The following is a 16,796-nucleotide window of genomic DNA, read 5'->3' on the forward strand; positions in this document are numbered from 1 at the left end:
GGGGCTTAAAGAATTTGTAATAACTGTGAAGATTTGACTTACTCTTCTTCTCCAGCTGTTTTTGTACATTCCTGTTGCCTTTTACATGAAGACAACAACTGTAACTTAAATACACAAATGGTGTGTACTTTGCTGCAGGTTCCACGTTAAGGTGACAGCCATGTGGAGACAAGGCTCCAATGCTGATGTTGCTCTTGATGACATTGCAGTTGGAGCTGCCTGCTTCAACACAGGTAAGCTGTTGCTAACGTGCCATTATTAAAAGCTGGAGATCAAAACAGAAACACCACCATTTGGTGCAACATGTATTTGTGGTAGTAATTATGTAAAAATTAAAAAGGAATCGCCTTTGCCAGGGGGAGTAAACATCTAAGTCACTGCTCACATTAGTTTCTCTACCATAAAGGGAGCCTGTGTAGCATCTTAATTTTACATGCTGCACAAATGGAAAGTTGAATTGATGAAAAACAGCCGGTGCTGTCTAACTGCTGAGTCACTTGTGACTGTCGTACTCTGCATTTAGATCTAGATTAGTCTTAGGAAATTTAGGGAAAGTTGCTTGACTGTTATCCCTTATTATTTTTATCCACTAGTGGAACTATGGAGCTGGGTATGGACATACACTGCATTCTTTACATTCCTGAGTTGGGACAGTAATGTGCAAAGAAGAGCAGCAAGGCGCCAACAAATGCAGTAGAAGAAGACAGCAAAGTCTGTTGTGAAAATGTTTTATGAGTAAAGAAATGTCTTTAATATATCTCTTAGACCTCAGGGATACACACAATGTATTTTGGTCACAAACGAAACTTTTGCAGCGTATCTTTAATTAGCACTTGTGGCCACAGAATGTGGTGCAGCGCTGTCAATCTGTCTTGCAGGTGTCTGCTTATGTCTCTCCTTATTACTTTTCAAATGGTCTTACACTTCATGAAATCAAGCTCATGCTGAATGCAGTGGAGAGCAGAGGAGCACAGGGAGTCCTCTCAACTGTTGAGACTGTTGTCGAGACTAACTGATGACTGCTGTCTTTCACTCCGCCGGTCGTCAGTCAGTCATTTGATACCCCATTTAAGTTATTGGCCGTGACAGGAGGGTAACCAACACTTGATGCTTTGCTGCAATTGCAGTACCGCAGTATGTGAGCCAACATTCCTCTGTCAGCGTCATTATACTTTGGGTTTTTAATTCTCACAGTCATGTGAAAGAATTTTTTAAGAACTCTTCTCTGCTCTGTTGAAATGGGAACATAGTTGATTCAGAGATTCACAAATTTGTCTTTGGTGAATTAAAGGGGTAAGACTGTTTTTGTTTTGTGATTCGAGGGAAGGATGATTTAAAATCTCTGAGGGGGCACAGTGATGGCATGTTGTATGACTGATGCTCAGCTCCAATTGGGCAAGACTGGAGCATTTTCCAACTGTTATCAATTCAGGATCCCAAAGTTACTTAGTAAGCCATGAATTAACTTAATGTTTCATCACATTTATGATGAAGAGGCTTGAATTCTTTTATGGTGTTGAAACTCGATCATGGAGGCTCTCCACATTGGCTTCAGGAGCAGACAAAGGCCAACACTGTGTGGACAGCGCTATCCTGTAAGATGTAATTCACTGTGTTTGCGTGTTACACAGTGGATGAAGAAGACTTAAAGATAAATATAGTCATGATTTTTCCAGGAATTAGCCTGAAGAAATGTCTCAGTGTTCATCCGAAATACCCTTCCATGAATTGTTGTGATTTCCTTTAATCCATGTCGCTTTCTGTCAGGGTATAATTTATGCTTCAGTGATCTGTAGATTGGTGACTGTGACTCTTTTTCTCTCTTTCCTCCCACCTTTCTTCACCTTGGCTCACTGCCTCTCTTCAGATCTCAACTCTCTCGTGCCCATGGTGGACTTGGAGGATTTCTTGAGCCCCCTTCCAGAGCCCTCGGCCTCAGGTAGTGCGCAGCTTCAGCTGTCACCTTGGATACCTTGATCATTTCCAAAGGGCCCCTTGTCCTCCGTGTCATTTTTAATCCATTCTGCATGCAGAATTTACATACCAGATGGTGGATTGCACAATTTCTCTTAATGCTTGAAGCTTTATCTACCATATCAGCTGACCAGAAGCTCTTAATCCATTCTTCATTCAGGGCTCACATACCAGGTGCTTAATGCAATTTCCAGTTCCTCTCCTAGATGTTGTGCCATATGCTTGTTTCTGTTCTTCCTTGTCTAGTTCTTTATCTTAGTCTCACTATTTATTTTCATTTTTTGTTGTGTTTTAAAGATTTTTTCCAAGTGACTATAAAGTACAAAACCCATTAAAATGTTTGGACACTGTAAAACATAAATAAAACAGAAAGTGATAACTTGCTAATCCTTTTTGACATATTGAAAGCAGTGCAAATGCAGTATATTTAATGTTTTACCTCATCAGCTTCATTGATTTTTATAAATATCTGCTTATTCTGAATTTGATACACTAAAATGCTTCAACACGTTGGGACAGGAGCAGCTAAAGACTGGGAAAGTTGTGGAATGCTCCAAAATCACCTGTTTGGAACATTCCACAGGTAAACAGGTTCATTGGTAACAGGTGGTAGTATCATGATTGGGTATGAAAGGCGCAGTCGTTTACAAGCAAGGATGGAGTGAGATTCACCACTTTGTGAACACATGATTGTGTATGTGTTCACTTTGTAAATCCATTGTCAGTAAACACAGTTTGTTTGCACATAATTGCATCTGTTTTTATTTATGTTTTATAGCGGCACAACTTTTTTGGAATCGAGGTTAATTAACAGTTCTGAAATCTCCCACCAACTCATGTCCGTGTTTTTCTTTTTATTTGTCTCCATTTTTCCAGAAGTTTCTTTAATGACGTGGTGGTTTAACTCATGTGGTGCCAGTGGTCCCCATGGCCCAACCCAGGCCCAGTGTGACAGCACCTACAGGAACAAAAATGTCAGCGTGACTGTGGGGAAGGAAGGTCCCCTGAAAGGAGTCCAAATGTGGAGGGTACCTGCTACTAACAGATACCTGTAAGTGATAGAGGAGGTGGCTTTTATGATAATTTACTTGAGCTTTAAATTGGAAGTTGACAGGCCAGAAGTTCTGTGTTTTTCTTGTTGTCCCATGGAAAGACCAAAACCTACAAGGAATTGATCCTATTAATAAGTTTTTTCTGTGTAGTCAAAGCTAAATAGATCTTATTCCACTGTGCCATACACCTTAATTGTCCAAAAGGAAAAAATACACAAATGAGCCATACAGCTGCACTGTGTGATGCAGTTTATTTTGAGTGAGTCAGTCAGGAGCACTTACTATCCTGTGTGTGTGTGTGTGTGTGTGTGTGTGTGTGTGTGTGTGTGTGTGTGTGTGTGTGTGTGTGTGTGTGACATTTGCTAAAAATAGCAGTGCAGGTGTTAAAGAAAATAATTTAGTCTTCTTAAAAAAAAAATGAATGTTAAATGAAATATTTTGTATTAAGAAAGAATTAAAGGGTCGGTTTTGGTCTTTTCATAGGATTTGTTGACAATAGCAAAACTATCAAATATAGCCATGCTGTCCAGTCAAAGCTGTGATTCCCATTATGCACGATGCCACAGGCTTTATCTGGACAGAAAGAGTTCCACTGTCCTTTAACCTTTTATTTATTTGTAGGGGCGTGGTCCATATGTGTTAACATCACTGTGTGACTCAGAGAGCTGGGCATGACAATTTAGAGGCAGTGTGACCGCATGCTTGGGGTCTAAACTATTCTGGCCATGCTCAGCATAACTGATTGTTGTCTTGCCAAATCAAGACCTAAATCAATTTGATTGTCTTTGCACAGCCGCTCATGGGACCTCATTATCACACTCACAACATGAGATTCAACGTTCAATGGAAATGTGGTATGATTAATCATGGGATTTACAGGGTGTTGAATTACTTTGACTAAATTATACACAGCTGTACTTCATGACAACATCAACACGTGGTATCTTTAAGAGGAAATCTGGTAACGCTTGAGATTACAGCCCTCAAAGTTCAGCTTAATTCCTGCCAGTTTGCGGTCTAATTATTTGCACAGTGTACCATTAGAGTACGTACCAAAACATACATGCACATGGAAACTTAAAATAAATTTTTAGTGGAGGTACTTTTACTGTTATTGCAGGGTACAGTATGACCCATTGAGCAACAAAGCTGGAAGTTCAGGTGATGATGAAAGAGAGCTACATAGCATTTCATACATTTGCTGGGATTTATTTGAAAGTAATCATGCACCACTTGCCTTCACTGAAGAGGTACAGCTGATAACAGTAGAGTATTGCTTGTATTGCTGGCAACAAATTCAGTAAGTCAGTTACTCCAAACAGGTACAGAACAGGTACGTAGTACTTTAAAATACATGCTGTAGCAGCCACCCCCCAAAAAAAGAAAAAACCAGCTGAGTGCTCCTTTACTCCACAGCAGAGAATTGATGACACCTGTGAGTGAGTGGCTGTAGCACAGCAGAGGAGAGGGTGATAATCGCTGGCACATGTGAGGGAGAGCATGTTGAAAGAGAGGACAGATGCATTGCAGAGAAGAGTGGCGTGACAGAAACAAGAGTTTGAGCCAACTCTAAACTGCAAGCAAAAGCCCTCAGTTACATTGGTGTCTTCTTTTGGGATATTTAGCCAACTGACACTTGATTAAGAGACTGTGATATCACTGAGGACTGCATAAATGTAAACTAAAGTGTATACCGAAAGGGCCTTTGGGATTGAACAATTTGGTCAAAAGATTACTTTGATTTCTTTTGTCCTGAGTTTTGGGTGAAACGTGTTTGGAAAAAATGTTTGAAGAGAACAAAATCAGATCTGCTAAAGCTACATTTGGTCCTGATTATTGTCTCTCTCATGAGCTTGTCACTTAGAATTGCCTTTACACCCTTTATTTTGTAGCGTGGGTTACACAGAAGTTAGGCCTGAACTGCACCCCTGAGTTATTGATGATACACTTAACTGTATGTCTGGTGCCTATTTTTGATAACTATAGTACCTTCAGGCCTTAAATTGCGCTGCAGTACAATATAAATTCTTTTCAAATTCCCACATTGTTATCCCTTTACTCCCTAACTTCACATCTTGTTTCCTTGTCCCTACATATCCTGTTTTTTATTAGCACATACTGTCCTGGTACACTAAAAATGACACTGAATTGGGAAGAATTACACTGTACATTGCAGGCTGTAATCTGATGAGTTACCGGAAACTTCTATTAAAGTGCAGATGACTGTGTCTCCTGATTAGACTTCTACACCTGTTTGCTCAAGTGTAATGTAGCCCATCTATCTTGTATGATAGATGCTGTGGAGTCTGAACAAGAAAACAATTTCTTTCAGTATTTAATCCTCTCGTGGTGAAATAATCTTCCTCAGGATCTCCGCCTATGGGGCTGCAGGAGGGAAAGGAGCCAAAAACCACAACAAACGCAACCACGGGGTCTTCATATCTGCCATATTTCCTCTGGAGAAAGGAGACGTACTTCACATTTTGGTGGGCCACCAGGGAGAGGACGCATGTCCAGGGGTGAGTAGGGTTGAAGGATTTATTGACATGGGATGTCCCACTGGAGACATCTTTTGTCAGGGAGAGGAGAGACAAGAGAGTGACCGAGGTAAAAAAAACAATTCCTTCCTGCTGCATACGTTTGTGAAGCTGGCTTCTTTCTCTGAAGTCTCGCTCTCCCCCCGTGGTGTAGAGAAATCCGCACACCCAGAAGATCTGTCTGGGAGAGTCGTCAGTGATTGAAGACAACCTCAGGGGAGAGGCCGGTGCAGAGTGGGCTGGGGGAGGAGGCGGAGGAGGGGGGGCCACCTACATCTTTAAGGTGACAGAAGAAGCTGTGTTGTTTCAATACTCTGTGTCCTTTCTGTGGGTTTGATAACTCGTGCCGATTAAGTGTACGTACTGATAGACATCAGAAATGTCTGTAGGCATATTGAAATGATTCAGCAGGGTCTCGCGCTCTAATCCACAAGGTTATCATAAAATTGCCATGAGAAAAATGTTGTTACTTTTATTATTATTATTATTATCTCCTGTCTGCAGAAAGCAGGGGCTTCCTGAGTCATGTTTAATTTTCTTTATTACTTGCACTGATGCTTTGTCAAACTAATTTTTCATTTGCAGTGAAATGCAAATGTGTGTGCGCCACTGAGCGTGTATATTGAAATGTGCTCAAATGAGTGAGATTTACAGAGATGCTGTCTCGTCAGATGGAGGGAGGTGAGCTGGTTCCCCTGCTGATTGCAGCTGGCGGAGGAGGAAATGCCTACCTGGAGGACCCGGAGTCCAGTCTAGACCAGATTCCACTGGAGCAGTATGAAAACAGCACCATAGCTGCCAGTACCAATGGTCAAACTGGAGCTGCAGGTACTGTACTGTATTATAGGTCATAATACTACCTATGTAGATGTGTTCATTTACCTGGAGTGGTATCTAGCCATGCAGACACATTCTGTTTCACATGCCCAGGCTTTTGAGTTGTCTGACTTTGAGATGACTCTCTCCACACTAACATAATAAGGGTGAAACACTTCTATTTGTGACGCTCACAAAATGTTCTCATTACTCTGGTTAACGTAGAACATGCAGTCAACAGCCCTCATAGGGACTATTTCTTGAGTCAAACGTCTCAGTGACAGCCTTTGACAATGAGGTCTGTAAGTAATTTGGAGTAACTGGAAGACTGTCTTGGTTTATGCGGTAGAAGTAATTTTGGGGGGCTTTTTATGCCTGTAATAGTCAACAGTGGAGAGATAACAGAAAATGAAGGCAGAGAGATCATGAGCAGGGAATATGGGCCTCCATCAGACACAGTTTAGACAGTAAAGTTGGCCTTTAGGTCAACAAAAACTTAGCATTTCAGTTCAGTTCTTTCCAAGATGATGGAAAATATGTCTATTCAGAATATTTTAACCCCCCCCCCAACAAAATCACTGTGATGTGATGGAGGATCCCACAGGATCCCAGGTTGAGACAGTTTTATGTAAAAGCTGGAGAGAAGAATGACAGAATGGAAACATAGTTGCAGAAACACAGAAAACCTCTCAACTAGTTCAACTTTGAGCATGAAAGAAAGAGCTGAATAAAACATGACACAACACAATGCATGCAGTATAAATAATGTATGAAATTAATAACAGTAGTTTTCTTGATTACACTGAAGTTTGGCCGCAAACTCAGGTGTTTGCTTTATGATCAGAGAGAGGTTACGTGTTTGCCCCTGTTAATCCCGTCTATTTGTTGAAGTGCGGAAAAGCTCAGATGACAACAGGCTCTGTGTGATTTCAAAAGCACTTTTTCATTGAAGGCCACGAGAGGATTTCTTTGTTGTGTGTACACACACGCTCGAAGTAGCGCACGATGGCATGCTTGCGTGCTTTCACACAGCGGGATGTGTTTGGCTCGTGGATAATCTGATCTATATGGATCATATTTTTAGTTCCCTAACAGTTTTCCTGACAGGTCTTGACCTTTTCAAGCGAGACATATATGGCAAGATCTCTCTTTGCTCCTGGAAATGCCTGCTGGAACGTTCTCAGTAAATCCCCTCTGACCAGCAGTGTCTCCACACAGACCATCTATCAGCTCATCTTATTGAAACCTCTGTGGGATTGTTCAGATAAAGATCTGAGAGTCAGGAGAAATATATAGCTGCTAGTAGTGAGAAAAGGAGGTGTGTGTGTGTTCATGCATAATGTTTATGTGGATGTGTCTGGCTATGTTGAAACGGGTCATCCTGAGATTAGAGCTGCATTAAATACACCTTATATGTCATTATCATGGATCACAGCATGGACTTGAAAGACTGGACAACATTTTTAAAGGCTTAGAAACTCCTGCTGGACATGTGTGATTTATTTAAAACCTTCCTCTATCTGCTCAGCGTAGATTAGAGGCTGTGATCAGCTATTTACTATTATTATTCATTGCTGAAGGGTCTCTGTCTCCATCACTGCAGCGTGGAAGAAGTTCAATTCCAACTTGATATAAAAATATTAAAACATGACAATGTAACTGCAGTAGTGTGTGGCTGTCAGTGACTTCAATGACTAAGTGGATGGGTTTAAAGTGATAAACAAAAGGGAAAAACAGGCTGAAGCCTTGCTGTTGACCCTCTCATGTCTGCCCACGAGCTGCCTGAGAGCAGAAACAAAGAAACACAGCAGCACGACAAAAACTGGTGGACAGAACAAGAGCTCTGTCTCCTCTTATCTCTATGCTGTGTAGCCCTGCTTGCTTCCCTCAAATCTTCAGCTGGAGATCTTCCCACCTTGTCAAATGTGACCTCAACAAGAGTGAGCTCCTTGGAAAATCTTGCTTTCTTGAGACTGGATATCACACTGAGCAGAAGTGTGTGCTGGCTGAATGTGCTCAGACAGATTAACAGTTCACAGGGCCTTACTCAGGGTGATATAGGCCGAGTGCACTGGATGTGCAAAAAAAAAACAAAACTAAAACACACTGCTTATGTACAGTAGCGGATACAAGACGCTGAATCTTTGTCACTAATCTAATGAGAGGCAGCATAGATGGCCACCAACCAGGCTCTGGAATTAGCACCAGCCAAATGCTGGTAAAATCTAACTGGCTGTTAATGACGTGGCTGATGAGTTTGAACATGTATTTGTCAGGGACTGGTAGATGTTTGCATTTTTTTACACAAAAATAATGACAGTCTGTAAAACCTAGTTGAGTATTTCGAACTCATAATACAAAAACTATGAAATATTTATCAGATAATTTTAAATAATCCTATAAAATCTTCATTAATTTCCCTTACATGTAAGCTTCTGTGTCTGTAAATCTTTTTTGTTTCCTAAGGAGGTTGATGTCACCCCCTCTTTGTCCCAAATTGACCCTATTGATGACAGTTGATGACAGAAAGCGTGCACTACAAACTGGCAGCATGGATTTTGAGGGAGCAGTCTGACAAACAGCACACAGTCTAAAAAACAGCCATTTTATGGGGGCTTGACGTTGACGAGGGACTAAAAGTCAGCATGTCTTAGTATCAGATGCATCAGTGTTGACCATTTGTTAACAGAAGTCCTAAGAGGCCCCAACATAATGGAAATGCAATGCTAAATGACTGGAGTGCTCCATCAACACTACTGACCCTGTCGGTTTACATTTACACACTCTGTCTGCAGGAAATCAAGTTAGCACCCCTAAGGGGCAGCCAGATATGTCTCCATCCTCCCTTCTATGTTAACCCTTACGCTGCTTTTGCTGGTTTCCTGCTTACCTTCAAATTGTGGCGCAAAACCTCCTGTGAAGGTATCCACAGCGTTCATGCTGCCGCTCAATGACCCCTTTCTATCCCTGCTCACGTTACAGAAGGTGGATTGAACTTCAATCCAGGTGAACAGCAGCAAACTAACATCTGATCATGTTCACGTCTAATCTTTTTCATCCCTACGTCCATCCTGCAAAATGTGTAATACACATGATATCATAATGTTTCATTTTGTGCATGTGTTTGTTTCCCTGTAGGTGGAGGTGGAGGCTGGAGAGACAGTCCCAGTCCTCACCTGAGGGCAGGAAGGTCTCTGGTGGAGGGTGCTGAGGGCGGGTCCTCCTGTCCCCGGGCCCTGTCCAAGCTCAACTGGTCCACCTTCGGGGGTTTTGGAGGTGGAGGTGGGGCCTGCACGGCTGGAGGCGGTGGGGGAGGTTACAGAGGTAAAAGTATTCTGTCCGTTACCTTTAAACTACGATGTCTTTTCTTTTCCTCTGTCTCATTTTTTCACTCAAAGAAGAATCTTCATATCTTTTGTGGCGTAACTGTCATTCTTAAAAGATATATATTGTTCTTGATTTGTGCTTCAGTCTGAAGCTTGTCTGGTTGTGGTCATGATTTGACTCTTAACAGAAATTACACAATTACACAAAAAACTGAAAACATGTCATTGTCTCATACAGTTTTGTAAAGCACTACAATGCAGTGTGATTAGATAATTATACATTCTCTTTTTATTGCTCTGTTTTTTTAAATCTTAAAGTGATATAACAGCCTGCCAGGACCAGCAGGGTGGAGGAGGTTAATGGTAGGAGCCTTCAAATCTAGTCACAGCTTTCTGCCACCAATGTAAAAATGCTGGCGACATGGTGATTTTCTGTCAAGAGAAAAACTGCCAAGTGGCACCAACCTGACAAGCTTAACCTGTCATAACTGGGTCAGAATGGCTTTGACATTATTTGTAATACTGACTGATTGTGCTGACTGTCTGAGCGTTCACAACATACATTTTGTGGCAGGCGGTGACGCTGCGCTGATGGATGAGATCACAGCCGACGGTCAGAACGGGGTCTCGTTCATTCATCCAGTGGGAGAGATTTTTCTTCAGCCGCTGGCAGGTGAGACTGACTCACCACATGACATTATAATGAAGACAGTGATCCTGATGAATCTGATCATGACTTTGCACAAATGCGAGCAGAGAAGATAAAGGAGGAATAGAGGAGGGTAGAAAGCCAAGGGAGCATCCCTTGAGGAAAACTGTGCAGTTGAAAGCTTAAAAAAAAGGCAGTAAGTAGATGTTTGAGTTAAGGTTGTTTTTTTTTTCTAACTGGAATATAGTAAAGTAGAGTAGTAGTGTAAGGATAGTGGACCTTGAATTCATGTTGTTTTGGTAAAGTTATGATAAAACAGAAAAGAGTAGAATGAAGTAGAGTAGATTCAAGAAGTGTAGAAAAGAAAAGCAGAGAGAGCAAATTTCATCTGCTGCTGAAGCTGGAACAGTTGAAAGTCCTGTAAAAAGCCAGTAAGAGGACATTGAATCATCAAACTAGAGTAACATAGAGTAGAAGTCAAGTAAAGCAGAGAAGAGAGCAAATTCTTTCTGCCGATGAAGACTGTGAGATGCAGTCGAAATCTTTGAAAAGGTGAGAAAATGGACATTGAGTGAAGATTTGTTTTCGTTAAACTAGATGTAAATCGAATAGATTGGATTTAAGTAGAGTGGAATACTGCAGAGAAAAGATAAAGAGCAAAGGACACAGGAACGCATCCTCTGATGAAGGCCATGAGATGCGGTAGAAATCTCTAGAAAAAGCTAGTAAGTGTACATGGAGTGTTTTGTCGATATAGAACAGAGAAGAAAGGATAGAAAGCAAACTTCATCTGCTGTTGAGGACAGTGAAAGTTCTGCTGCAAGTTTCCTGGCAACAGGTCAGTCAGCGGATAGATCAATAGAACATAAAAGGCTAATAAAATGAAGAGGAAGAACAAATTCAAACAATAATGTCAAATAAAGGCTAGGTCAGGAAATGACTTTGATATAAAGTCATAAAAAGAAATGAAGTTCAAATTGGAAGTTCATTTTACAAATGTTAAATCTGACGTTAGTTAAAAATCACCATGCATCTTATTTTGGCAGTAGTAATGTGAAGAGTTAAGAGCCTCTCTGGAATTGTGTAACACGTCGTCGCAACACTGCTTAGAGTCTCTACGGGAACAGATGGCATTAAACATGGCTGATCCCACAGCAAAGAGCCTCTGTCAGTGTGAAGATTCAATCCTGAGCTCCTGGGTGTCTGAGCACTTAGTTCAGCAGGCAGTCGAACCAATCAATGCCTCAGGCTATACCTGTGTGTTTGTGTGTATTTGTGTGTGTGTGTGTGTGTGTATGTGTGCAGGTTTCTATCTGACATAGGCTACTTTCAGGGACAAATTTCAGACTTGAACCAGTTAACTGGGATTGGCTTGTTTAATTGGTTCCAAAAGCTGTGGCACCAGTTGGAAAACAGCTGGTTTCTGGGTCAGTATTCACGCTGGGTTCAGGTGAAGGTTAGGGTAAGGCTTAGGTGTCAGCAAATAGAGGTTATGGTGAGGGTATGTCTCCAGGAAATGACTGTCAGCCTATGTAATGTCCCCATAAGCGATGGAAACACAACGCTCGGGCCTGTGTGTGTCGAACCATCTGAACGCTCTGGCTGACAGGCTCACACATGCACGTTGCTATATGTTGTGGAGTTGTTTTTTTTTTTGTGAGACTACGGGCCATCTGATTCTCATTATTGAGCTGGAGGAACAGGAAGGCAGTTGACTAATTCACAGCCACATGTAGCCTGTTGCCTTCGGCGCCAACACACAGACCTCCATTGTCATGTGAAAGAGGCTGTTGTTGTTGCTGTGTGTGCTGCAAATCGCTGCGTTCAGACACAATCACTGCCTCCGCAGTGTTCAAACATGAAACACGTTCAAAGCCAGATAAGCAAAGAGGTCAATTTAAATAGTTATAATTCAATTCTGTAATGTAATTAAATCATTGTTTTTAAATGAAGGATAAAGTCCAACCTATGACTCACATGGCACAAACGTACCTCTCCTTATATTCATAATTCGTATTCAGAAACAATGCAGCACTCAGAGAAGAGTAACTTAGTAAAAAATTATCAAATCCCAGCCTAATGGTTATTGTCTTGTATTGAACATTATAATGAACGTGAGTGGGATCATTTCATGTTGACTTTGGGTTTTTTGTGAGACTTTGTGAGAAACCTGTAGAAAATCACCAGACCTTGCTAGGGCATTATGCAAAGCTAATAATCTCCCTTCCTAACAGATAGTTTATTTCTGGCATTTGTGTGTGCGCACGTTGTTCCGTCTAGCCATGGAGAGTCACGGCGAGTGTGAGATCAAGGTACAGCTGAACTGCAGCCACTGTCAGACGCAGAGCTGCAAACGAGATGAAGATACTCACCTTATCCTCTGTCTCTGCGACAACGATGAAGTCTTGGCCAGCGACAACATCACCTGTATTGGGGCTGTAGGTACGTAATGGCCCCCCACGAACACTGCTTTTTCTTTTGAGTGATAGCCGTTTTGATGTCAGCAGTTAGTTTTAATCTCAAACGAGAAATCCCTCAAAATTCTCTCCCGTCTAAACAGATAAAGCATGAAATCTAAAACACTCTTTGAGGCCTATTAATCTTCTCCCAGCAGCTCCTCACGGCCTGGATACGCAGGGCCAGATGTCGACATCTTTGATCCTGGCAGTCGTGGTCTCCACCATCGCGAGCGGCGTCGCGCTGATCTGCGCCGGCGTCATCCTCAGTAAGAGACTCGTCCAGTTCTGTGTGCAGTCCGTCCCCTCCACCTTCCACCGGCTGTGAGCACAGCTGGAAATACAGATGCTTCCAGATGTTACTGACAGAAACCAGATCACCTTTGACAAATGTTGGTTTAAATGCCCTCCTCTGTCTGTGCGCCGGATGATTGAAGGAGCTGTGGGAAAGATATTGCTCTGAATTATACGTTGCTGACACAGTGCGAAGCGAGCACGTATGGACACTTTTATTCCAAGCACTTAGTTCTTTTTTTGTGCCAAAGAGTGTGAAACAATCTGATACCGCAGATGAGATAAGTGAGAGAAAGCAGTTAAATACCACATTGTTTATATGTCGTATTTATTGCCTGCAGGTTGCTCTCATTGAGGCGGGAGACTGTAGGGATGTACAAAAAGCATCTCACTGTATTATAAAAAAAAAAAATTTGGAACCAATCATTATATAGACATGACAATTAGAGTAATGTGGAAAAATAGGGAACTGTGCTAAAGTATTAGCCTTTCAGTCACTTTGGGAAGTGCACAGTGACAGTCACACGTTTAATCCACGGGCATTGACTCTCTGTGATAAAACCTTTATATAGCAGCTGTGCAGCAAAATGCTGTTCACACAAAACACTGTGATACTGAGTATTTGGCAGAGGGTGGGCATCTGTGTCTGCATGATTTGTGTAATCCCAGACCATCTGACATTGAGGCGTGCTGTAAAATGCTTTGCAGATGACTCTCGCACAAATAAAATGCTTAAAATAGGAATAATTAGGGAATTAACAATTAATGGAGAGAGACAAGTGAGGGATAAAGAAACAACCACAGTCTAATATTTAATATAAATCATGATTATAATATGATGTAACAATACTAATGTTGTATTGATATTTAACGTGGTCTCCAAAGCTGCTATGCAACATATACTGGTTAGTGTTGATTTATATACTAACCCCCATTTTATTAACCAGACACTTTATATGAATAGTTTCTATGTAATTGTAACAACAACATATGCAGTCATTCTGCAGTCATAAAGGACAGTGAGGGATTATACAGCTTATAACACTTTACCTTTATCAGCTTCTCGACAACAGTCTGCTGCAGATCATTGGGAGAAGGATCGTGACATTTTGGCCGACTCACTAATCCTCCACCAAGTGCTGTTTAAGGTGTTCGAATATAGATTCTCTCTCCCTCGTCCTCTCCATAACCTCACTGAAAGTGCTGAATGATAAGTGAAGCTCGACAGTGAGAGATTCGCTCTTTCTTTCCCACAACTGGTTTTGGTGAATATGAACTTTGTGTGAGAAATCTGCACAACACTTGCTTCCTGAGAGATATTAATTATATTATCAGGCTTTTATGCTGCCTGTCAAGAAATCCAGTCATGACAAAAGCAGCTTAGGTTTAAGGAAAGTGCGTGTAAGGAAAGTGATTAATAAAAAGTAAATTGACAGATTAAAGGAGCAATAAGGAGATTTCCCCCCCCCCCCAGTTTTCCAGCCAACCTTAAAGCAAAATATCTTTAAAAACTTTGGGGCTTCTGGTGACCTCTGGTCTAACACCACTGCTGAACTATAATTTTCCTGTACATACAGGACAAGGAAAACCCCTCGTTCATGCTCCGCAGGGGATTAACCCTGTTTTTCCACCAAGACAAACCTCACTTATACTTTACATTACATCTAAAGGGGAGATGAGAGATTTGGGGAAATGGCCTGCAATGTTGATGCCGTAGTCATATTTTTAAAAAATGGGAAATATGAAATGCATTAGAAGGACAATTCATTGAAGGTTCCAGCGCATACAGAAAGTTATAAACATTTTGATTTTCATCTTAAAATGGATTCATTTTGTTGTTTTTGTGATCTACACAATACTCAACAATAACACAGCAGTGTGTGGAGTGTTAAAATACAAGGCAAAATAAACCATAATTAATAAATAGACAGAAAACAAAAAAAAAACATTTTTTTTCTCCCATCATGGAGCGCACTCAGGAGCCCCGTGGTGGGTGTCCAGATTGTCCATATAGATCCAGGTGTGAACGTAGGAATGACTGACACTTTTAGCACATGAAACAGTGACGGTAAAACTAAAAATGGATGCACTCTGTGATCAGACAGATCGCAGACAAGAAGGTTGTTTTGCTAATTATAACCAGCCATTAACAAACAGCCGTGGAGTTTAACTGCATGACCAGAGTCCAAACTGAGCTGAACTCTGTGCACAGCATAATCAAGCAAACCTCATTTTATGAAAAATGGATTAGTTATGTAGTGTGACCTGTTCACTGACTGTATCGTGTATAATTTTGTGAATTTGCAAGTGAATAAATCAAACACTAAAACAAAAACATGGCATTTGTGCAATGGCACACATTACTTCCCATTGCAAAAAAAACACACCTACACACACCCTTCAGGTTAATGGTGTCTGTTCACCTGAGCTCTCCCCCATGCAGGGAGGTAGTCTGTTCCCTGGGCGCCCCGTTTCCTTCCCCTCCTCCTCCTCCTCCTCCTCCTCCTTCTCACCCCTCATTCCAACCCCCCTGAGTCCCTAGCACCTGCACCGGGCGATGGCTCGACGGCACCTCTTACCTGCACGCAACACCCCCTCCCTGGCAGACTACCAACCTGCATCGGGGACGTGGGCTACCTCCACGGCGGGTGAGTCCAAACTCACTGGCACAGACAGTCTAGGAGCAGTAATCAAGGAGAGGACGTCCAACCTGCATCTTGTTAAACACCATATTGTGTGTGTGGACGCATTTGTCTTCTTAAACTCCACTGATTTCTCAATGTGTGTTCACAGGTTTGGGGAGTACTCCAGCACATATGAAAATACACTTAGCAAAACTTATACAAAGCGCTTTAAGGCTCCAAGGGGAGCTGCACAAAGTCTGATGAATTTCCTCAAGTGATGCCCCTTGAGTCAGCAGTGGTTGTGGAGAAAGAAATGAAAAACCAGACCTCTGCAGCCCGCTCCAGGTTTTGACAAGGAAGACAAAACACTGTCCACTGTGAGTCCAACAGTGTTAAAGGAGTGCAATGTTAAATCGGTGGAGTCCCTCAGATTGTTGTTGCATCAGCTGGCAAGATGCAGCTGGACCTCTCCTTGTGTTACCGCTCCTACAATTAGCAGATAGTCAGGAAGTTACGACTACAACTCACATGCAAGCGTGGCGTCCAGTTAGGGTTCTGATTTTTTTAAAACCTTCTTAGGCTTTGAAGTAAAACAAGCTTATCTGTGTCTTGCCTTGATCTTCAGTGTGGTACCGCAGGAAGAACGATCTGCATGCAGTGAGGGGGCGTCTGCAGAGTCCAGAGTACAAGCTGAGCAAGATCCGCTCCTCCACCATCATGACAGACTACAACCCCAACTACTGCTTTGCAGGGAAAGCCGCTTCGCTCAATGAACTGAAGGAAGTGCCGCGCAAGAACATAACACTTCTCAGGTAACAGCACACCTGGACACGATCTCAGAATGTCCTTTTGAGGTTCTGATGGCTGTCGGTGCTGAAGCTTATTACTGATATTTTCCCTTCCTTTGTTATATTTTTTTCAGGGCTCTCGGCCATGGTGCATTTGGTGAAGTGTATGAAGGACAAGTTCTGGGGATGAGCAGTGATAACGGTCCCATGCAGGTGGCCATAAAGGTCAGCTCGCACTCTGTGAGGCGCGTGAGGAGAAGTTGCACCTAAATGTTAGATG

At 42.0% G+C, this 16,796-nt stretch overlaps 1 protein-coding gene across 2 annotated transcripts in view; it reads left to right on the forward strand.

Moving 5' to 3' along the window:
* ltk (leukocyte receptor tyrosine kinase) overlaps window positions 1-16,796 on the forward strand; it is a 55,812-nt gene that overhangs the window by 30,129 nt on the left and 8,887 nt on the right. Inside the window, exons 10-21 of one of the 2 annotated variants that reach the window (XM_076748753.1) lie at window positions 139-233; window positions 1,868-1,939; window positions 2,851-3,025; window positions 5,395-5,545; window positions 5,718-5,846; window positions 6,235-6,391; window positions 9,518-9,703; window positions 10,280-10,378; window positions 12,635-12,796; window positions 12,969-13,079; window positions 16,354-16,540; window positions 16,651-16,741. In XM_076748753.1, the coding sequence (XP_076604868.1) occupies window positions 139-233; window positions 1,868-1,939; window positions 2,851-3,025; window positions 5,395-5,545; window positions 5,718-5,846; window positions 6,235-6,391; window positions 9,518-9,703; window positions 10,280-10,378; window positions 12,635-12,796; window positions 12,969-13,079; window positions 16,354-16,540; window positions 16,651-16,741 (1,615 nt within the window). Of the gene's footprint in view, window positions 1-138; window positions 234-1,867; window positions 1,940-2,850; window positions 3,026-5,394; window positions 5,546-5,717; window positions 5,847-6,234; window positions 6,392-9,517; window positions 9,704-10,279; window positions 10,379-12,634; window positions 12,797-12,965; window positions 13,080-16,353; window positions 16,541-16,650; window positions 16,742-16,796 lie in introns of both variants that reach the window. The other variant, XM_076748754.1, reaches the window with a different exon arrangement.

Source organism: Chaetodon auriga, chromosome 14 (assembly GCF_051107435.1).
Source record: "Chaetodon auriga isolate fChaAug3 chromosome 14, fChaAug3.hap1, whole genome shotgun sequence".
Taxonomy (NCBI): Eukaryota; Metazoa; Chordata; class Actinopteri; order Chaetodontiformes; family Chaetodontidae; genus Chaetodon; species Chaetodon auriga.